General features: G+C 49.6%; 1 protein-coding gene and 1 long non-coding RNA gene across 3 annotated transcripts; one reads left to right on the top strand and one right to left on the bottom strand.

Annotated features, from left to right (window-relative positions):
• Positions 1–2,322: 2,322 nt before the first annotated feature.
• Positions 2,323–20,899, bottom strand: TFAP2A (transcription factor AP-2 alpha; the record flags this gene model as incomplete). Of its 2 annotated transcripts, none has more annotated exons than XM_079713857.1 (7): positions 2,323–4,421; positions 6,328–6,469; positions 8,397–8,515; positions 10,314–10,545; positions 12,661–12,712; positions 15,797–16,231; positions 20,849–20,899. In XM_079713857.1, 7 exons carry the CDS (start codon positions 20,897–20,899, stop codon positions 4,133–4,135), a joined length of 1,320 nt encoding a protein of 439 aa, XP_079569983.1. In that variant the 3' UTR covers positions 2,323–4,132. The 2 variants fall into 2 exon arrangements, with proteins under 2 accessions (XP_079569983.1, XP_079569982.1); XM_079713856.1 differs by lacking the exon at positions 20,849–20,899 and adding an exon at positions 18,496–18,675.
• LOC307059690 lies at positions 20,851–21,797 on the top strand. The gene is made up of 2 exons (XR_013811137.1): positions 20,851–20,960; positions 21,135–21,797. It is a non-coding gene; the product is annotated as an uncharacterized lncRNA (long non-coding RNA).
• The last annotated feature ends 1,739 nt before the right edge of the window (positions 21,798–23,536 follow it).

Genomic DNA, 23,536 nt, shown 5'->3' with positions numbered 1-23,536 from the left:
AAAGGAATGGGGAGACGCTGTTTTGTAAAGAGTGGTGAAATTTAGATTTTAAGCAGCATTTGGGGAAACCAGGGCAAATTTGATCTGATTGTGCAATCCAACATAACCTGAGTTATAAAGAAATGTACATTAAATTTGAAATTTTGATAAATGAATATTCCTAGCAAGTGAATAAAATGTATTCAATTAACTAAAACCCTGTGCACTTCTGAACTGAAGTGGAATCGACTGTAATTGATTTATTTGAAACCAGAGGTTAAGGACTGAATTAGCTAAGTACAACTGGGTATTTCAAGCCACTGACTTCTCAAATGTCAAATCCCTTCTATTTTAAATATTATTTCAGCTGCGGGGCATTGCAGTCCTGATGGTAGTTCCATCAAGAACTCAAATTATATTAATATTCGATTTTGGGGAGGAATGGATTGGATTGTGATTTTTAAAGGGTGTTGGAGAATAGAAGGGGTAATGATGACTCCCAAACTGGAAGGAACAGTGTGTTTCCATAAAAACTGGGCGTGGTAATTAGCACAGCCTAGCAAGCATCCTCATAATTCAACTGTGTATCCTAACTTGGGTTAATCCAAAGAGAATCACTATTGTTAGTATATAAGTACCTGACCTGTCAAGTAATCACCATGTGTTTTAGAGAATATACGTTGGTCACAACAGAGAAAGCCAAAATCCGTATAGCCATAAAAGTCATTTTTAATAACACCCCCTCCAATCGCCCCACCCCTTAAAAATATGCATAGTTTCTTTAAATGTTTTGCTTAAAAGAAAGAAAAAGAAAACGACAGTATCATGATCCTCCGCATGTCCTACTACAGAATAAAAACAACTAATTCTGTGCATTTGGAAACCATGTTTATTGTGACCTTGTAATGTTCTAACACACTATTTCCCTTCTATCTTTCTCAGGATGCAAGGATTATACTGGGTTCAGGTTTTCCAACATAACAAGCATCTGTAAATCCAGATATGAATGAATGGTATTTAATACGATTGTTTTCGTTTTAAAATGAGTATTTATGTGTCATTGGAGAAAGAGAAGCAATGTATGGCTGCTTATGAATGCTATTGTGCCTGAGGTTAGGATCCTCACACAATCTGAGATGCAGCCAAGAAAAACAGCCTTGATAGACAATGCTTCACTTCACCTGCTACGATGCTGTGTGCATTTCATTTCTGTCAAGAGTATGTACAGTTAGGGTTCATTCGCCTCATTATTTTGTTACATGTACGTTACAGTTAACCAGTCTCTCTAGGAAATAATAAATAACCGCTTTAAAAAACAATTGCCGCACCGCGTTCTGATAGTACACTTTCCATCTGAAATTTTTTTTTTAAACCCACCATTGTTATGAATTCTCTGGCTTCGGAAAATAGAATTTAGAGTCCACCAACTCTCGTTCGTCTGTCGAGATTGCTTTTACACTGCCTTCCATAAGGAGATTAGAAAGCAAAAGGCTGCAAAATGGACACTGTCTCATGCTTTGCTTCTTTAGTCCTTTAGAATGTCAAACCGGAAGAACAAATGTTGAATCTCCTCCGGTATGTATACCTAGATACTTTTCCTAGGACCTTTCCTGTGAACTTTCCAGTTAACGACCTCCACTTTCTTCTTTTAAACCATTAAAAATCCTCCTCACTCCCAAAGCAAAGACTTTCCAAATCAGTTTACAAAAGCTCTGAATTCGCCATTTTTATGTACAGGAAGTCCTTCCTTCTGTGAGGGCTAAGCGCTAGGACGGGCCTGCGGGGGGCGGGATCCGCAGCCCTCCCCCTCCCTCCTCACCCCACCTCAGGGAAGCTTTTGTATTTCTAAAAGGTCCTAGGAGGGAGCCCCAGTGGTGAGGGAAAGGGGTGGGTGGGCATTTAGGGGGCAGGCAGAAAAGATTCTGGGAATCGACAGTTTCCCAGTCCCCTCTGCTACCTCAAGAGCTACTACGAACAGCACAGTAATGAACTCATCTCTAAATGAAATATTCAAATACATGGAAGACGATGTGCCCTCTCTGTCCCTGCTCCATGTACATTTCTGCCACTCTTCCCAGAAAACTAGAGCTGGTGTTCACTCATTTGCATGTCTTAGCCACTGAGAAGCCAGAGCAAGTAAGTGAACTTTGAAGTGGGTATTTCCTTTGTGCTAATGAACGAACAGTTTAAATTTCAGTTATCCTCCGAGACAGATTCCAAAGTAGCTATGGAGGGCGAGCGAGAGGTTCTTCTGTCTGCTCTCCATCTTCCTTGTCATCCTTAATGTTTGGCTCTGAAGGTCTTATATTTTGGTTTTCAAAACACAAATGAAAACCTAAAGGATCAACATAAATAAAACTTTATTTTTAATAATAAAATTAATGTTTCTAGTAAGGAAAAGATAGTATGTCATTCCTTTAGCAGTACAAACAATCTTTTATCCAAACGAATACATTGGGTTTTATTGTGTCATTTGTCTGAATACAGACTCAGTGGAATATCTAAATGATACCCTGCTCTGAACTCCAAGTTGAAAGTAAGTTTTTATTATACTTGAGGGAAACAATGGGTTCAGCTGCTTATTGCAAGGAGCAATTGCCAAGGGAGGGTTAAACTCAATTACTGTAACCATACTGAATAAAAAATACTGCCAAGAACAAAAATACGCCTGGGTAAAGACAGCCACTGAATAAAAAAAATCGACATAAAGCGTATCAAATATTTATTTATCTGGGCAACAAAGGACTATGATACATTGACAGGCATGGAAACTACTGCCAGCACAACTCAGTACAATACAGCTAGAACTGCTTCCAAAATGGCCAGTGAAAATACAGAATACCAGGTGGTCCCAAATGTTTGAAGTTCTTTGAACAAAAAGCGGGGGGGGGGGGGAATCCCTAACCCTTGGTTTAAAGACAATACTCATTTATTGCTCAAATGATGCTTTTAAGGGAGGACAGTGGAATAAAATAAACTTTTCTTTTTTCTCTCCACAATACATAGAACGGTTGCCAAACCACTCAAGTTAAAAATCTTTCCAGGGTCCAATATCACTTTTTTCTTTCAGTTCAATGAAGAGCTAAATGTAATACTAATTACTTATAAAATTTTATTTTACTTTTTTTATTTGTTCAGCTGTTTCATTGTCGTCTTTAACATGCTACAACAGGGCTAAATTCATGAATACCAGAGGAAAAAAAAAATCCCCCAAACCTTGGATTCCTAAATAAGTACCATGAACCACATGAAGAACTAATAGGGAAGATTCAAAACCCACTAAACAAGAGGTAAACGAGATCACCAGATAAATTAAAAAAAAAAGGCTTAAAACAGACTCACCATATTTACAATTCCCATTAAATTACACATAAATAAATATATACAGAGACGTGAACACTGATTCCCTTATAGAACTGTGAATCGTGTTGCCAGAGAGAGTTCAAGTTGGTCGCTTTACCTGGAAGAGGGAAAACTTCTAGAACTGAAGACAAGACATGGAACTTCGAGTATCTGTGTTCAAGTTTATTCACAATACTGATAAAAATGTCATTAGCCTTTTTTGCCTTTTTTTTTCTTTTTTTTTTCTTAGTATGGCTACAATCTGAAGTATGTAAGAGAAGGTGGTGATTCCGTCCCATGAAGCTCATATAATTTTTTTTTAATTTTTACGTTCTTTTTTCTAAAAAAAAAAGTTTTAAATTTTTTTTGTTGTCGTTGTTGATTTGTTAGTTTAAAAAAAAAAAAAAGGTTCACAAACTCGGACAGAACTTTTCTTTGCTGGCTTCACGGCCTGTTCTGTTCTCTTAGGCTCCACACGAGGGCAAAGGGGAGTTGGTGCTGATGGAGGAAGTCGGGGCCGGGGCCTGAGACTGCGGGGTCGCCCCGCTCACAGTGGAGCGCTGTCCCCGGGACCCCGAGACTCCGGACCGAAGGCGGTGGCGGCAGCGGCGGCAGCAGCAGCAGCAGTAGCAGCAGTGGGGGGTTGCTGATCCCGGAGCTGTCACCTGCCGGTGGTGATCAGTGGTGGGGGTGATGGAGATGGAGATGGCGATGATGGAGATGATGGAGATGATGGAGATGGAGATGGAGTGGGTGGGCGCGCCGGGGCCAGGGAGGCGGCGCAGGCAGGGGGCGGGGCAGGAGGAGCGCCTCACTTTCTGTGTTTCTCCTCTTTGTCACCGCTTTTGGCGCTGCTGTCCGTGTGGCTGTTCGGGTTGTTGCTGAGGTACATTTTGTCCATGGCCTTGAGGGCCTCGGTGAGATAGTTCTGCAGGGCCGTGACCGCGGCGCACACCGCCGGGCTGCCGAAGCCGTGGGAGATGAGGTTGAAGTGGGTCAAGCAGCTCTGGATGCCGGGCTCCAGGATGGGGTTGGGCCTCGAGTTCCCCAGGGGAGATCGGTCCTGAGCCAGCAGGTCGGTGAACTCCTTGCATATCTGTCTGCAGCACAAGCGGAGCAGGGAGAAAGAGAGAGAGAGAGAGATGAGGCTGGGCAGCCAGCAGCAGCAGCAGCAAAGAGAAAACCTTGCTCCCTGCCGTTACCTCTGCCTGGATCACGCCGACACCTGACCTGACCCAGAGCCCCAGACACAGACTGGGGGGGAGGGGCACATGTTGGGAGACCCAGCCACCTGTCAGAGTCCACCTAAACTCTGCTTCTCTTTAAACACTTCCACACACGCCTCTCTCTTGCCTTTCTCTGTGTGTGTGTGTGTGTGTGTCTCTCTCTCTCACCTCTCAGCTGCACCAAACTTCTAACCCCCTCCTCTCTCGCTCACACCAAGCACCCTAGACGCAAGAAAACATTTCACACGTTAGGAGAGAAACAAAGGTGAGTCAGAGGGGCAAGGAGTCAGAAACGCGAGCATCTCTTCAACAGCCAATAGCATGCACCCATCAGCTGTCCTGCTCAAAATACTATGGAGGCCCCTCTTCCCTAATCTTCTAGAGACCTCAGCAGCAGTTTGGGGGGATGAACTCTCCACTCATTCGCCTTCAGATCAGGGTGGATGTGCACAAGAAAGGCAAAATTTTTCTTGGGATTATTTTGCCTTTAAAAATAAGTCACCCGAAAAAAAAAAAGTGTTCCTTGGGGATAATTCAGAGTGGTTTGGGGAAGAAGAAACAGACATTTCAATCGCCCATTCCACCTCTTTTCCCACACACCAAAAAAAAATTGTCTAGGGAAATTGTGAACATGGGTGTGTTTAGGAAGCTAAGAGAAGAGGGAAAAGTTGAAATACGGGTGACGTGGCCTGCACAGGGGAAGCTCAGTCTCTGAATCTGGGAAGCAAGGACTAGGTGGGCCTTCCTGAGGCAGCAGCAGCCTTTGGGTGGGGGGATGTGAAGGAGGGATGGAGAACAGGAAGCACTGGCAGGCTACCTCCTCCAAGGCCAGCTGGTGTCCCCAGGCCAGAAACTGCCCTGCCTGAGGCCGCTGCCTCTGCCCTCTGCTTCCATGCCCTCCTGTGACGTCGACTTTGATAATTAAGGGCTTCCAAACAGGCCTTTTAATTTCCAGAAAACATATCAAAACAGTCATTTTCTTTTCACACACCACCTGCAGAAGCCTATTCAGCCCAGGCACCGATGGGAATATAACTTGGGCCATTTTGAAACCTATTTGACAACTCGCCTGTAGGCTAGAACTTGTGGGGTGTGTGTGTGTGTGTGTGTGTGTGTGTACACAGCACTTCTGAGGAGGATGAGAAAGGAAGGCAAGAAACGGGAGAAGGGATTAGGGTTGAAACTAGGACAGCTTCTGGCTTGAACATTTTGCAGGCCACTGCTTAATCCTTGCCCTTGGAGAGCATATTGATAAGAGACAAAAACTGATACAGGAAAGTCTGTCACTCCTTTAAGAACTTGGTTCTGAGAATTCGAAAAGAATAGATACATGTATGTGTACAGCTGAATCACTTTGCTGTACACCTGAAACTATCACAACATTATTAACCAACTATACTCCAATATAAAACAAAAGGTTAAAAAAGAAAAAAAAAAGAACCCGATTCTGGTCTTTCTGACCAGAAATAGTCGCAAATCCACACTCAGCTTCCATCAAATCCCTACTATATACCCCACCCCCATACACGTTAATTTTTTTTAAAAAAATGAGAAGGTGGGGTGAAAGAGAGGGGAAAGAGGGAAACACGCACTCACAATCTTCCTTGTATTGCCCCTTTAAAATCAATTATGGTTTATTAGATTGTGCTGTAACTTCAATATTTACAACAGAGCTGATCAACACAAAAGGAAAAGAGGCCAAAAGTGGGAGCAAAAACGATCTTGATTTTTGTTTCTCTTGACAGTGAGACACAGAGACCCCGTAGAGGTAATGTCTTACTTTGTAGCCAGGAGCATGTTTTTTCTTGTCACTTGCTCATTGGGATCGGAATGTTGTCGGTTGAGAAATTCAGCTACTGCTTTGGCAGGAAATTCAGTTTCGCACACATACCCAAAGTCCCTGGCGAGGTGGACGGCCTCTCCTGGCAAGAGGTGAGAGGAGGGGGACGAGGGCAAGAGAATGAAAAACGCTGGGATCAAAACTGCCTCCCAACTCCCTTATTTCCTTAACCCAGATGTTGTAGGAAACACACACTACTTGTTTTCCCATTTCAGGCATTTTCTTTCCTTCCCTGTAGGATCTGGTGGCTGCACTTCCCAGGGAAAATGGCCACTTAGCCTAGAAGGCCGAGAGGATTGGAAAACGTAAAATCCCATCAACTCCCCTGCAGCCTCATCCCCAACCCAGATGACATTCCCCCACCTTCTCTTTCAAAATGTTTCTTGTATTCCAACCTCACACCTATCAACACATTCATAAATGATATTCATAATTACTCCTTGAGCTTTTCTGCAAGGGAACGACTAAGGGTTTACATTTTAACTTTATCGCATATAATTATCTGTTCATCCAAACCGATTAACCAAGAGGATTTGAGGGTCACTCCACTGAGTCTGCCTGTGTTGTTGATTTTCGAATCTTTGGTTTTAATTTCCTGAACCAGTTGGTTTTTACTGCAGGGCTTCCTGCCATTAGCTCCAGCTCCGGAAGAACGCATGCGCCAATTAGAGCATCAAAGCCCTCTCCGCTGAGCTTGTTTCCATAAAATGGAGCGGATCACAAACAATAACAGTTCTCCAGAAACTGCTTCCCTGCTACAGGACTCAACCCCAAAACCATGCACACTCTCACACTACACCCAAAGCCGCTACTTACCATTTTCTCTGCGTAAAATTGTTTCGGGGTCTGAACGGTGGGTTCCCAATGTACTGGTATTATTTTTAATATAATGCTACTGTAGCTGAGTTTCTGGCACTGAACAATTGCTTATGGCTTAACAGTCACATTAGTATCATTTTGGGCACCATTAACGAATGGTTCATAGGGTTTCTCAATTTTATGTTTTTAAATATTCTTAAAATTATTTACAAAGCTAGAACTTGAATTCAATTATACTATGTCTCCTCAAATACAAGATGTACATAAGATTAAGTGCCTTCTTTAAATATAAATGGTAGTTTTGAAATCTGCGCCATAACTTAAGTGCCTCTTTTTTTCCTGTTGGCATAAGACGTTTCCAACGGAACACAAAGGAAAATGCAAAAGACCGATACATTCATTCCAACACACCCAAACTTAAGCCAATTTAGTATCGGACAAACTTAACAAAGATCTAGAGGAAGTAGGGATGTGACTGCTGTGACTGGATTCTGATGTATCTAGAACAGCGAGTGAGGACAGGGTGAGCTTTTGTTTTGAGGGGTTTAGAAGCGAGTGTGTGTGTGTGTGTGTGTGTGTGTGTGTGTGTGTGTGTGTGTGTAAAAAGCTGACATGAGACACTTTCTGCAATGCTTATATTTCTTTTTTCTTTTCTTATCCAAATAACTCAAAGTCTAAAATTGATCACTTTTCTTCCTCTCCAGTAGAGAAGCACAATTAAATGAGAGATAAGGGAGCATATGTTTGGAAAACAAAAACCTAAAAGGGCATATAACCCTGAGCTTTCAGGATGGTCTTAAATCAGGATGCAGGTCAAAGATTCCCAAATTAATTCAGGAAGTAATGGTCACGCATTTCTCAAACGCAGATGTCAGAATAGCTTAGGTGATTTACTGCTGAGCTCTATAAAGGAGACTGGAACTTGAAGAATATGCAGTTCTTAAGTTTTCACATTGTTTAGGTCAGAATTGGGCTAGGGAGGTGTAATTTTGTGGCAGAGGGGAAGAGGAAAGGACAGGAATAAATGCAAATAGTTTTTTGACACGAAAGAATTCCGTTCACTTCTGGCTATGTTTTCTGGAAAAATGAAACTGCCCAACTGACAAAATACAACCAAACATCTGGCAACTGAATATTAGCCATTTTCTCAGAAGAAACTTCCCTTCTCTTTAGCAAGGGAACTCACTTACCCTCCACTAGTGATGTGAGCAGGGTGACATTGGCAGCTTTACGCCTCCCTGCTGGCAGATTTAATCCTATTTTGTCCAGTTTTTCTCTTAAAGATCTTCCTCCATTTTTAGACTTCGCCCTGTTTCACAAATACATGTGAGAAAGGGGTTTAGAAAACATTTGGTTGCTCTGCATCACACTGTAGTCATTTTGAAAACTTCCTAAAATGTACTTTTAAAAATTAAGGATCCTGGCCCCGAGATATGTAAGGAAGGAATGGTACAGAAAGAACATAGGCGATAAATGCTTGTTAAACTCTAAAGCACCCCCTGTGTTCAGTTATTACTGCAACTATTGTGGCAGGTTGGAAGGTTCTGACTTCCCAACTCTCTAAAGAAGAACCACAGACAAACACAGCTCTCATCTCTAGGGTGTGAAGTATTTCTGAGTTCATCCTAATGGGGTCTTTAAATTGTCTTTGCAAGATCTGCTGTTAGGTTATTCAGAGTAACCAAAGTTATCATCACTCTTACGTTTCTTTCTCTGGCTTTAGCCCCAGTGGGAAATTCATTTCACCAACTGTTTACATGCCATGTCACCAGCCTAACTAGAAAAGTCAAAAGTTGATATCAGCCTTTAAAAATTTCCCTGATTTCAGAGACGATGGAGGTGGTTCTAAATAGATGTCTAAATAGACTCCCATAATCAGAAAGTGGTTAAGATAAATTGTTTAAATAAAACAGCAAATTAATTAATTTCAGATTTTATTCCCTACTCAAGTGCTCTTTAATTGTGTGGATTAGATTATACTCCCCTAGGTAAACAGTCTCCAATATTGGGGATGGGGGAAGGGGCAGAAAAAGGCAGAGGGCGGATTCAGATCTGGGTCAATGACAGATTACAAAGGGACAGCAAATGACCGTGAAGGAGGAAGGAAAGAGTGGAATAGCTGATGTTAAACTCTGTGGCCTTTGTATGGGATACACCCATCACAGCAGAACTCTGGGTCTATAAACAGATATATGAATAAATGTCAAAAGAATGAAGTTTGGGTCCACTTTCTCATTAAAAATTAAAAAGGAGAAAAAGGAGAAAATATTATCTGGGAAAGTGCAACGCAAGACCCACCACACACAACGCTGGGTGGAACCCTAGGAGCAAAAAGCCCAGAGGAGGGACAAACCTGCCCTGAGGGAAGGTGCTTCACCTCGCCGACCCTTATAAAATCTCATCTACGAAATGAATCATTCCGACCTCGCGCGGGTGAGACGAGAATCCCTGGCCACATAGGCAACATGCAATCGTCGGTAGCGACCACACATAATGCACGTAAACGTGCCTCGCACGCTGCCTGGCACACACGGGGACGCGGTACATCGGAACCATTAGTGCGAGCACCTCGGGCGGGAGGGTCTGCTTCTGGTGACCCGGGGGCGTGGCACGGAGACTAGAGAAAACCATTGTCTTCTGCTTAAACCCTATTCAAGGGACGGCGGGCTGCAATCGGAGACCCTACATGGAGGTAAGGCAAAGTGAGGCGCCTGAGAGGAAGTTTTCCTAGGCTTGCAAGGTGTGCGCGAGGAGGGAAAAGGCGGGCGCGCGGCGCCCCGCGGCTGCAGCGGCCGGGACTGAGCCCGCGGCGGAGCGAACTGCGCGTGCGCGCGGGGAGGGGGTGGGAGGAGGCAGAGGTCCCACTGAGCGCGCTGCGCCGGCCGATCCGGGCGCGCCCCCGGAACGACGGAGCGCGCGGGAACGCGGCGGAGTGCGCAGGCGCCCGCCGCCTCACCCCGCCCCCAGCTCCCACCCACCGGGTTCTACGTTCTTCTCCCCGCCCCTTTCTTTTCCCGCGAAGGGAGGGCCCTGGCGCGAGGCCCGTCCGCGTCGCCGGCCCGGCGCAGGCGCAATGCTTGGCGGGCAGGGCCTCGCTCGGGCCTCACCTCCGCAGCACTCCGCCCAGCAGCGAAGCGTTGAGACACTCCGGCGGTGAGAGGCGCCGCTGTACTTCCGCCACCGTGACCTTGTACTTCGAGGTGGAGCTGAGGAGCGAGAGACGACCCGGAACTGAACAGAAGACTTCGTTGGGGTTCACGACGCCGCCGAAGAGGTTGTCCTTGTTGATGGGGATGGCGGAGACGGCGTTGCTGTTGGACTTGGACAGGGACACGGGGCCTGCGGAGACAGACGGGGAGGCCGCGTGTGGGCGCCGAGGATCCCTCCCGAGCCCTGCCCGACCCCGGCCCTCGTCCCGGCCCGGGCCGGCTCCCAGGCTTGCGCCGCAACCGCCGCTTTTCTTCCAGCCCTGAAAATTCCGTGGCTCCTTCCCCATCTCCTGCCCTAGTCCCTGCTCCATCCCGGTACTGGGGATGGAGCCTGTGCCCCTCGGCGCGTCTCACCGGCGGCCGGGGGGCGGCCCAGCCCCGCCAGCCAGGCCTTTGCTTCTCCCTGGACCCTTGCCATTTAACCGCTGGGGCGCTGTCTAGAGATGGTGGTGAACTCGTGACCCTCCCGGCTCTCAGCCTCCGAGGGAAGTGGCCCCCAGACGGGGTGCTGGCGCACGGGCTTGGGGTGCAGCGAAGGGGGTGGCGTTTGTAAACCGAGAGCAAGCTATGTAGGCTCGGGAGTTTTCGTGGGGCGAGGGGTTTAGCGTTGGGGAGAAACTGCTTCACAGACCTATAATTAAAATCAGCCGAGAGTTTAGCTGGCTAAAGCGGCCTGTACATGAGCATTTCATTCAAGGCACCAAGCCGGGAAGTGGTGGCTTCTGTTGTCACATCCCATCCTTTTGATAAATAGGCCCTTTCCTATGTTTATCTGTGAAAAAGACTCGAGTTTTGGAAATCCGTTCCAAGCCCCGTTTTGAACTGGGAGAAAGGATAAACAGGCCTACCGTGGAAAACCAGCAATGTGTTCTTTTGATGAGCAAAGAGTTAATAGTCTTACGCTTAAGCGTCTAATTTGGGAAGGGGGGAAGGGGAGGATATGTTCTTGTTAGTTAAAATCATAAGCTCTTCATCGTTGGATCCACCATACTTAGAAAAAAATTCAAGGCCAGCAGAAAGTGTACTAACACGTTACATTTCTAACACCAATATAATTCAGATGCATTCATAACCATTTAAGTACAGTATGCATTTGTATCTTAAAATTCCACATGGAGACATACATAATAATACACGTATGCAGAATAATACATGATAATATATGTATACAGTACTCCTCCCTCTTGAATGGGGATATTTTAGACGTATAGGGAGGTGGGAGGGCTCTAGGTTTTGGACAGATCACTTGTGACATTAATAGCTCTGGGGAGGCTAATAGAGACAATAGGAGTTAAACGAACTCTTGAGAGATTACTAATAAAAGAGCCAATTATCATGTCGACTTGGAAAGAGCATCTCTTAAGATTTATCCCTTGCACATCTAATTTGACATGACAAAGACTTCACAGATGCAAAAATGAAACTTTAAACTCGCTAGCAGTATACTGATTGGGGTTAGAAATGGGAACAGTTTTATATAGCATCGTCCTCTGGTGGTGCCTAGAATCCCGAAATGTAACATTGCCACCATAACAAAAAAAAAAAAAAAAAAAAAAACTGCTGTGAATAGCATTTAATCCAGTAAACTTTATTCCTACCCACTAAACGCAACACAAATTACAAATCCATCCAAATCACTTGACACTTTTTTAAAACAATTTCTGCTCCAAACATTTACGCTAATAAACCTGACATCTTCAAAAAGCTAATTTTAACCAAAAGCCAAATTTTTACCCTAATTCACAAAGTTTAAAAACCCTTAACAGCTAATGAGAAATTAAATGTAAGAACATGAAAGATTGTTTCCCCTCTGCTAAGGAGTGCTATGTCTTTTTATCATCTGCTCCTGTATTAATATTAAATTACTTGCACTGTTTTTAGCATTATACACTTCTTAACACTCATGGCCACTCACGCAATGGATTAAATGAACTGTTAAAACCGTTCCAAAACTGAAATGCCACTTCCAAATCTGTTCAACTATTACACATTTCATGTGTTTGTCCAGATATCATTAAACTAAATTAAATGTTCAAGTCATGAATCAGAACAAAGCTAGCCTGTTGCCATTACTAACATACCGAAAGCCGATCATTTAAGCATGGCTATTCTATGCCTATCTAGTCGCTAATTCTGAGCCTTTAGGAAATCCTACTTGGAAAAAAATAAACACAGCTCTGCAAGTTCTTTTAAATAGCACTGTGCCTGTAAGGACATGCTTGGAATGCAGAAGGAAATGGCTTACCTTTCTTAATTACAGTTTGATCTGGGATGTTAATACCCGGGTCTTCTACATGCTGCAACAAAAGGATACACATGGATGTAAGTGTATAATCAAAACAAAAGGAAATGAATATTTCGTGCAAGATACGGGGAGGGGAAGGTGTGGACTCAAAATCCCCCCCTCCCATCTAGTGACATTTATATATAAACGTCTCATCTTGGCTCATTGGAATTGGGGGGTTTGCAGCTCAAGAGGTTTCACTGTACACCCACGGCCAATTTCTCGTTCCCCAGCAAAGAATCCACATTTGAAGGAGCTGGGGGTGGGGAATAAAACTTTCTTTGGAAATTAAACCGAGTTTTGATCTTTCTCACAGTCAGTTCAACCTTTAAAAATACACCTAGCTTTAGTTTGGCGCCTCAGCAGCTTCGGACTTCAGCAATTCCGGCGTTCAGGCAGCAAAAGCCAGAGAAACACAATAGAAATGACAGTCGGGAGTAACGGGGGAGTACTGGAAACGTTTTAGGTGATGTGATAAAGAGCAAACGTGTATACACACCTTCACTTATGGATAAATGAAAAAAAATTTAAAAAGGACTACTGTCTAAATTGGATATCAGATAGGGATATGAAAATGATAAAAAGAGAAACAAACAAACAAAAATCCTTTGAGGTTTTCCTGTGTCCAGTAGCAGATTTGGGTTTGTTAGTGTGGGTTTCTTTTTTTCTACAGATGGATGGGTATACGTGTGTGCTAGAGTCAAAACGTGATTAGAAAGTAAAATGAAATCGTGTTTTCTAATGCAGAAACTGACAGGCAATATAATGTCTGCCTGTGTTTACAAATTAGCACCAGGGCTGCTGAGATAGAAGATTTCACAATCATTACCAAACACAGGCATTACCATTTAAAAAAACTATTACTTCCTTCTCTAGTCTTTGTCCAACAATAATACTGATTCGAACATTTTCCATTCTGTCTTGGATTTATGCTCCTGTTAATTGTGCCTGATCGCAATGATTCCGGGTGGATGGTACTAAGTTGCTTTATTACAGGTTTTATTATACTCAATGCTCTCATTTGTAACTTGCCTAAAGTGCTTCTGGATTTAAGTATAATTAAATTGAGAAATGTTCAGAAATGACTACTGCTGCAGTTCTTGTGTTTTAACTATATGGGGAAATATGATCCCTTTATGCATGCACCCTAAACCCATAAAGTAAATGTAGTGTGGCATAATACTTTTATTTGTGTTATTTCTAGACCTTGTCCATACAGGGAAGACTGTTAAGTTTAAAACCCCACTGAGATATTAATGATTAAATAATTTTCACCATCGATTTGATTTTCTTAAATATTTGGCAGTCGTTCTTATTAAAGGTTAACTGTTGCAGCAATGGGAAAATTGAAAACAACCCTTTTCCTGACCCAAATTCCTTTGAAAGAATTTTTTTTCTTAAAAGGTGGGGGAGGGAAGGGGAAGAGCAGCAACTGGGTTTCCTTGTTTTTATTTGATCTTTTGATTAATTTCTCCTATAGGCCAATCTCACCACGAAGAATGACTATACCGGTGTCAAGAATTCACACCAGCCACTTTGGAATTTTTGCAAAGTAGAGCAATTCTAATTCACAGTTGTTCCAAAAGCTCGCAACGTTATTTTGCAATTCAAATATTTCCAAGGAGCAGACTAGGATAAGGTTTCAGAGAATCTTTGGGAAGGGGAACTAAAATGATCACAACTTCCAGGTTTGCTTTTTAATGGCCCTTTTCTCAGCTATTGCTCGTCTCATTTTACTTTCCAAGAAATGCACTGTCTAGTATCAGTTTCTAAAAACATGTATGAAAACACACACACACACACACACACACACACAATGCTTAGTAAACCCCACATTGGATCAACTGCCTACTTTCCTACTTTCCATGCTACGCTGCTAAACATAACCAACAAATTTCAGTGATTAACTAGGCCAAATGAGAGATGTAATAAATTTTCTATTTTCCTATGTAACTTAAATAATATTTTAAATTCACCAAGCAAGCAGGTAAGTTCATCTGACCATTTTCTTTGCAATCTAATGCAGTAATCATTAAACTGTCAACGAACATATTGCTGCAATATTTGATGCAGTAATTTGAAATAGCATTTTAGCAAAAATCACATCCAGATACATTTCCTCTCCAAAGAAAAGCAGCATTAACAGAGCCTTTACAGCTTTAATAAAATTATTGGCTTGCTCTAATTCCATTTCAGGAAGGTTGTGAGGAAACCATAAATATGTAGAACTGAAGCAAGAGATGCCGGTTTAAATTTAATTTCATAAAGTATTTTCAAATTATCAGTAGCCTGGTTTGCATTGTAAACAGTAAATGCGCTAATACCATGCTTATTTAGAAATCATTTCAAACTGCATTTATTGATAACTGAATTAGAACTCAAAGAATGCATTGCCCGATAGTCTGAAAACATTCATTTAATATGGGGGTGTAGCGGGTTCTGAGAGGCTTTGGGAACCCAGTTAATGATTTATGAGGTCAGCACTTAGCACCCCGAGGAAGAGAAAAAGGCTGCATTTAATGTCCTCCTGCTCGGACTTGCTACTTGCCATTCTGTAATCAGGGTAGGGTATACACATAACTTTCAGATATCACTAGCACTCATAAAATCCGGGAAAAGCAATTTTCCCAGTGTGTCTTTCACACTTTCTTTTAAATGGCCAGGGCATTTCAACGAGCCCTTTTGGTTGACTCTAACACGTTTTTCAGGACAGGGAGAAATCCCCACGACAGACTCAGCGGTGGAATTAGATCCTCTCCCCGTCGAAACAGTTTACTGTCGTCGAGAGGGGAAGGTACCGTCAACGGTGACATTCGTCTAATTTCTCAATGGTAATATGCAGGCATTGTTTGAAGGAGCTCCAGGAGCCATTGTTCTAGGGGCAGAACGCTCAAGTACAATTCTTTTCCATTTTTTTAAGGCGGCTGTCTCGGTGGGTCCTTAGAGTGTCCACCCGAAAAAACAAAAGGAGATTTCGAGAAAGTAAACGCCGGGCAGGGAAAGCCCGGGCCCCCCGGGCTGCACGTTCCGGGCGTTTTCTCGCGGGTGGGTGAGGAGGGTCTGCGTTTGCTCTCCCGCCGCCCGCGGGGCCTCTTACCGGAACGTCCTCGATGGCGTGAGGTAAGGAGTGGATCGGGAGGTCTCCGAGTCCTGAGCCAAGCCCATGGGGGCCGTGCAGGAGGTCCTCGTGCCGCCGGTAGTCCCTGCGGGGATCCAGGCCCGACAGCTGGTGGGGCAGCCCCCGGTGCGCGTGCAGGAGCCCAGACTCCTGGCTCTGCCTCTGGCCGGGCCAGCCCGGGTGCTGCGGCTGCGGCTGGGCGTGCAGTGGGTTCAGGCTGTAGGGGTCGTTGACGTGGGAGTAAGGGTCTTGCGACTGGGGGTAGATAGGCTGGTAGGGCGGGGGGAAGTAGGGGGGCTGGAAGTCGGCATTGGGGGTGTGGGACAGCGGCGGGGCGCTCGTGTAGGGAGATTGACCTACAGTGCCCAGCTGGGGCAACCGTGCCGTCCCGTTGCTGGTGCCGTCGTGACGGTCCTGGAAGAGAGCGAGGGCAGGGGCAGAGAACAAGAAATCGGGCGTCGAGTTACAGCTGCCACACTGAGTGCACGGCTCAGGGCTGCGTGGGAAACGGCCCGTCCCCGTCCGCAGGCCGCCTCGAGAAAGGAGCCCTAGGCGGTTCTTTTCAGAAAATACTCCGGGAGTGAAAAGGGCCCTTCCCCATACGCAGGGAATTCGACTGTGCCAGTGAGGGGCCATAAGAGACTCTCCTTAGGCGTTTCTTTCAAAGGGGGGAAAAGGCGAAAAAGGGCCTTCCGGAACACAGCCCGTTAAGCTGTGGAGTGCAACCTCCCTTACGCAAAATTAAAATTCCTACTAAATATTAAACAGCAGAAGCGGCCTTTTCTCTGTCCCTGCATTTGAACCTGCCTGCCACTGCGTTATTGTTTACCCTGTTCCATTTATGTGGGGGAAAACGGTCCTACCCATTCAAAGGCTATTACCATTTCATGACTATTTAAATAGAAGCATATTTCGCAGAGGGCTGTAAGGAAAGCCCACGTTTAAGTTACCAGCTTAAAGAAGGTCTTAACGGCGGGACGGGGGTCTGTCTTATCCGCTTCCTCAGTTAGAAGCCTTTTTCTGGACAGGGTCGATTTGTGATAGAGACGGGGAGAGAGGGACGTCAAGCCAAGGTTTAAAATGGAAAGATCCAGCCTTGTCTTGGGTTTAAAAGAGAGAGGTGCACCCCGGGGCGGAGGCCCCCGCCCCTTCCACCCCAGCCCCAAAGGGCAGAAGAAACGCCTGACTTGGGTTCCTCTATTGCAATTCTCTTGCAAAACAAGCGAACAGAGTAGATTGCAGGCAATGCGAGCCCTCGGAGGTTCAGCCCCGGACCCCGAGGGGAAGAAGGCGCACACCGGGCGGCATTTTTCCTGTAGCCGGATGAAGCATCAAATGTTGCGAACATCTCGGGAACACGTGAAGAGGCGAGGAAATAAAGACAAACGTGGCAAGAAACACGCCTTGGGAAGTAGCGGCGAGGTAGGGCTGCGCGCCGGGAGAGGTCGAGCGGGGGATGGGGGGTACCGCATTCGGCTGAAGGATGGAAGACAGGGAGAGATGCGAGGAGCGAGGGCAATGCAAACGGAAAGGGGTGCCCTGAAGGAAAGCCGGGCGAGGAGGACGGGCCGCTCCGCAGCCCCAGGTTTTCCAGAGTAAAATTCCTAAGGAAACAGGGATGGGGGTGGGGATGGGACTCACCATAGCTGAAAAACTGTGAACTAACATCTGCGAAGAGTCTGGGGTAACGAGTCAGGGTGGAAAACAACAAGCAAGCCCGGAGAGCCCGGCTGCCCCGCTGCCCGAGCGCGCCCCACACAAAAGGCGCCGAGAGCCCCGCGCCACCCGGGACTCCGGTCACGGCGCCGCCGCTCCCCCGAGCGCTGGAGCCCCGCTCTGGTCCATCCGAACTTGAACCACCGATTCGAGCGGCGCCTTCAGCTGGTCGAACCCACGGTCTCTATCCTGCCGTGAGCGGGTAGGATTCAAAGTTCCTTAAAAAATGAAAAACCCCAAAAAGGCAAAAAGCAAGTGTGTGTGTGTGTCTGTGTGTGTGTGTGTGTGTGTGTGTGTGTGTGCGCGCGCGCGCGTGTTCCTTAATCCGTGTCTCCCCCTCTTTTCTTAGCGGCGGCTTCGCTTGAGCTTCTAATAACCGCGCTGGGCAGCGTTCCTGGAGCCTGCTAATAGCAGATATTCATGACTATTAATATTACACGAATACTTAATAAGGGAAGAATGCCTGGAAATCGAGCGTGAAGCGGAGAGGCAACTCGCGCCGGAGCCGGCTCTCAATGCAGTCCATTGACGGGAGCCTCAGTGTAGCAAATCGGAGGAGGGGAGAGGGAGCGCGAGAGACAAAAAGCGGGCGAGAGAGGGAGCGGGCGAGCGCGCGGGGGGCCGCGGCGCCGCGGCTGGCGAATCACAGGGAAGGGGCAACATTTTAAAAGGTTGCAGGGCAAGCAAAAGTGAAAGAGAAAGAGGGAGAGAGGGAGACCGAGGGCGAGCGCGCAGAGAGGGAGAATGTGTCTGCGTGCGTGTGTGAGAAAGAAAGTGTGGGCGCGAGAGAGGAGCACGGAGTGGGGAGAGGGGAGGGCGGGAAGGAGGGAGAGCCCTAGAGGAGGAAGGGAAGGGGGAGGGGGAGGGGGCCGAGCCGGCGCGCGCGGAGGGGGAGGCCGCGGGGGAGGGGGAGGGGAGAGGAAGCGAGCGAGGACAATCAGACCTAAAAGGCTGGGGCAGACCTCGGGATGCCGCGGGCGCCGCGCGTCGCGGCCGGGAGCTGCCGGGGCCCGCGTCCGGGCGTTCGTCTGGCTCTCGGCGCCCGAGCTGCTTCCCGGGCGCCTCCGGCCGCGGGCTTCTCCGCTCCGCAGCCGGGCCTGGGGCTCGGGATTCGGCCGCCCGCCCCCGCGCCGCTCCTCCATGGCCCGGCACGCCGCCCGGGCCCGGCCCTCGCCCGGGCCGCCGCTCGAGCTTCCCGCGGACTCCCGGGGCTGGACACTCCGCGGCGGCGGGCGCCCTGCCCTCGGCTCTCCGGGGGCCGGGGCTCGCGGAGGGGGAGCCGGGACGCCGCCCGGGGCGCGCAGAGGCGCGAGGCGGCCCAGCCCGGGCGCCGCTGGCACCGGCTCCCGGCTCCCGGCGCAAACCCGTCTGACTGGCTGGGCCACTCCCGCCCGAGGCCCCCCGCCCCCCCGGATGACACGGCTCGCTCTCCCCCAGCCGCCGCTGCCAGTCTGCCCGCCGGGGTGTCGGAACAAGCGGCACCTCGCCTCCTGCGTGTCCCTGCAGAGCCCGACATAACTAGACGGCCCCAAGCCGGCTCGGAAACCCGAAATCCCTGCTCCGGCGCTCGCCCACCGCAAAGTTGTTGAAACAGCCTTCGCTCTATTTATCCTCCTCTCCCTCCTCTCGCTTCTCATCTGTTTTTGTCTCACTCACACGCACATGCACACGCGGCCCCACAGGGTCCCTCTCTGGGGGTGCAAGTGCATCGACTCCCACCTGGGTCCCACGGGCAGCTCGCGCCGCGCGGAGCTTCGGACCCCGCCCGCCGCGGGTTTCGGCCTCCGAGAAGGTGATTGCCCGAGCCCCGGGCCACAGTCCGGATGCGACAATCCACCCTGGGAGGCTTAGGGGCTCAGTGTCACCCCGACCAGCTTGGAAAGGGCCCCCCAGCCCTGAAAACAAAGCGACTGGCCCGACATGGAGTCTCTGCGCCCCGCATCGCGCACGACACGAGTCCCCAGATAAGCAGCACCCGTCCCCTTGGGATGTCACCTCGTGCCCCGGGGGAGGGGGGAGGGGAAAAAGGAGGACCCGGGAAACGGGAAAGATTTAAAATAGTCTACAGAAAGGAGAGGAGGAAGGGGACGGGTGACACATCGTTCACATAGCCCAGGTTCTGACTTCAAGTGAAGACCCCGCCGCTGCGCCCACACAGACAGCTTGACATTCCCATGGCTCCACATGCCAAAAAGAAAGAAAGAAAGAAAAGGGGAAAGAAAAACTAGCAAAAGCCGGGACTGCCACTTATTATTTACTTAGGTAATCTCTCCGGTCGCGGCCCTCTCCCCTCCCCCTCCCGTGACTCATCGGCTCTTTTTAGCGGGGAGTTGCAAGGGGGTTGGGACAGCGGCCGCCAGGCCCTTTCCCAGCGCCTCCCGCCGGCCGGCCGGTAGTCCTGGGGCTTCCCCGGCTGCCCCAAGAAGGCGAGCTCCGGGAATCGTGGCTTTTAAAATGGGCTCCAGTGCGGCGCGCTCTACCGGCCGGGCGGGCTCCCCGCACCGGAGGCTGCGGCAGCCCCGCCAGGATTCCCACGGTCACGCAGCCGAGTGCCCGGCGGCTGTGCAGGGAGCCGGCGGCCAGCCGGCTCCGCGCGGTGCCGCCTCCCATCCCCACCCCAGGGCTGCGCCCACCAAGTAGCTCGGAGAGAGAAACTGCCTAGAACTTCCTGAATAACATAGTGTACCTGGAGGAGCCCCGCAGCAGTCTGGGAGATGCGTGTTCCCAAACTAAGCCCGCTCACTGGGAGGTGCAGCCCAGCTGGGAGCGAAGTGCGCGGGGGGGGGGGGCCTTCTCCAAATAGAAAAGAGCGTTTTGAGAAAAGTCGAGTGGGGGGACGGTAGGAAGGGAGGAAAGAATGAATACATAAAGAAGGAATATTAAAGATCAGAGGCAAAGTTAAAGAGGGGAAAGGGTTTTCTCTTTCCTTTCTTTTCCTGGTGACTTGGGCCCTCAGAATCTCGTTGGAGAGACACGCAGAGTGCACGGACGCGTGCCCAATTGCCAGCAATTGCTTCGAAAACCCAGCTTGTCTCTCTTCGCTCTACTCTTAGGCACAGTCAAAACCGGTCAGGAGGAAAAGGGGGGAAGTGGGACAGGGGCTCCGAAGGAGGGAAATGAAAGAAGGGAACGTCCTCATCCTCCCTCTGCAGCCTCTCCCCTGCGCTCTTCGGGCGAATCGGAGAGGCGGGCGCTGCGCTGGGGAAAGTTTGTCTCACCCGCACCTCGCAGCTGGCCTCGAGGAGGGGAGGAGGCGCGGGAAGTACAGCTCCGAGCCTGCGGCCGTGAGGACGACTGAGCTAGCGCCACGCTTACCTCGCAGTCCTCGTACTTGATATTATCCGTCAGTTTCCAAAGCATTTTCATGGATCGGCGTGAATGGATTTGCCCCCTCTCCGCCTCGCACCCAAGTGGAGCTACTCTCTGGGTAAGCGCAAAGTGCCGGCTGCGGGCGGCGAGCGCCGGAGGAGGAGGAGGAGGGCGAGGAAGAGGAGGAGGAGGGCGAAGAGGAGGAGGCGAGAAGGGAGAGAGCTCCCGTGTGCGCTCGGAGATCTCCCTCTAATGGTAGAAACTTTTCCCTTTTCCTGCTCTTTACCAACAGCCTAATCGCCTCATTAGCATATCAACAATAGTCCAATTGCTCGCCAGCACCACAATCTGCCGCCGGCCGCTCCGACCCAGGTATAAAGGCCTCTCCAAGCCGCAAACTTGCTCCTAGAGCGCGCTCCTGCCGGGGAGCCCACGAAATCTCCCTTGAGCCCCGCCGCGCGGCCCTGCCCCGGCGCCCCCGCCCCCACGCCACTCTTCTCCTGTCTCCTCTCCTCTGCTCTGCGTCTCCTCCTCGCCGGAGACGCCCCGGCCAAAGCCCGGCACTGCGCAGGGTCCGGTCCGAGCGACCGCGCCGGGGCCCAGCTTTCGGCACCTCTCCCTCATCCCTGCCTCCACCAGCGGCTCTGTCCTTTCGGCCCCGTCCAATCTTATTAGAAATTACTATCCCTTTCGCTATCAGATGTAACCACCAAACGAAGACCGGCGAAGTCACGTCAGGATTTTTGCCCAACAAGAGATCGCCTCCGCTCCCCGGCAGCTGACACCTCCGGCCGCGGCGCCTTGGGACTTTTACTGGCTTCGCGCTTCCCAGCCCACCCCACCCCCCAGGTTGGAGATTTTGCCAGACGGCTTCAGTCGCTCGGCTGGGGTTTGGGATCTTTTAATTGCCGCGTGTAAAATAAAAAGTGTACCCTGAAGAGGTTACTTGACAGCTCCAGGGGTTAAATGATTTTCCTCTCATTTGTATGAAGCTAGGGCCGACTGATAATTCAGCGTGGTATTTGGGCTACGGGCTTCCTGGGTGCAGTGTGGACAGGAATACGGAACTCCTGTGGACACTCACAGTCGCTTCTGGAATTGAGCCGAAATACCGACATGTGTGCGCCGTGTCGTGCATGCATCAAAATAAATCGCAGGGAACCAACCCTTCGCTGTGCTAATCTGCTCCAGTTTTCCCAAGATTCCCCTTTTTAATTAAAGCAGGGAGAGTTCCTTCATGATTTGGTGCTGTTACTAACGCGGGCGCTTTCGCGGCTCAGTGCCCGGCTGGCGCGGAACCCGGAGGCCCGGGAGCCATCCCCGTCGTCCAGGTCCGCCAGTCTCGGCTCTCCCGGTCCACACGGGGGCCTGCTCGCCCCACCGGGGCTCTGTAATTTTTTCTTCTGTGAAACAGAGGTGGTTTTTTTTTTTTAAGGAAAGAGAGACCCCAAAAAAAGACGTGGTGCGATCCTTGGAAATACAGAGTACTTAATATCTCTGGCCGAGCTTCCTTGTTTGTCCTAGGTCAAAACCTCCTTTCTCCCTCTCGAATGCGGCAAATCCCCCAACTACAGTAGGTCTCGCCTCAGAGTTGCTGTAGGAACGACCTCTGATGCCATCTGGGCCTGTTGCTTGCAAATCTCCCGGCCTCCCGGGTCTCACGGTGCGTCCTCGCCGTGAGGGTAGAGGCTGTCGCGAATGCGAGCGTTGCCTAACAGGTGGAAGGAAGGCGAGAGGAGGGGGACCCGCTCCCCCCCGCCCCCAGCCGCCGAAGGGCAATTCTCCCTCCAGACGACCGCAGCCAATTCCCCAAGCCCGGCAGAGTAGGCCAGAACCGCCCCCCACCCCCGAAAGTTAGGGAGAAGACCAGAGCCGCAAAGCGGGTAGAGAGCCGGAGGGGCTCCCTCCGACGCCCTGGGCGCTCCCCTGCACGCCCGGTCCCCGCCTGCGCACGGCGGCACAGGTCCTTGGCTGAACCCAGCTCCAGGCTCGGCGCCGCGCTCCGCCCGCAAAAATGGTCAACTTGCAGCGCCAGCGCCAGCGCCACGCACCCTGCGGGCTGGCCCGGGGCCGCCGCCCAACGTGGCGGCTGGAAGTCGGGGGGTGGGCCTCCCGGGAGACCGACACCCTCCCAGCCGCGGCCGCAGCCGCAGAGCGCGATCTGTAGGCCAAAGCCTAGGCCCGGGAGCGGGGGATCTTACACCCCCAGACGTCGCCACAGTGTGCTTGGGGGAAATCTAGGTTTCGCTTTCTTTCTATCTGTGGGCCGGGGAAGGCATTTCAGGGACTTCATCCTCTCCACCTTCCCCCCTTGCTGACCCGAGCCCCGCAGATCTCCGGCTCCACACCCGCCGGGGCTGCTAAACTGTTGTTGTTTTCCCGCCGAGGGCGCCTTTGAGGTGTAGATTGGGGCCTGCGGGCTCCGCGCCGCCGCCCGCGTTAGGAGCGCTGAAGAAAGGCCCGAGCAAGCGCCCCGGTCGCCCCTGGAGCCAGCGGAGCCGCGGTACTGTGTGAGCGTCATTACCACGACAAGTCGCTTCATTGCATGTCAATGCTCCGGCCTCGCGGGACCCCAGGACAGCAGCGCCAGGCCTGGGGGCAGGGGTCTGGGGTCCAGGCCTGATATGGGGGCGTGGAGAGGGCGTTGGGAGAAGAGTGAGTATCTGTGTGAGAGACAGAGACACCGAGAGAGAC

The sequence above is a fragment of the Hyperoodon ampullatus genome, assembly GCF_949752795.1.
Source record: "Hyperoodon ampullatus genome assembly, chromosome: 10".
Lineage (NCBI taxonomy): Eukaryota > Metazoa > Chordata > Mammalia > Artiodactyla > Ziphiidae > Hyperoodon > Hyperoodon ampullatus.
This window is presented reverse-complemented; position numbering and strand designations above follow the sequence as displayed.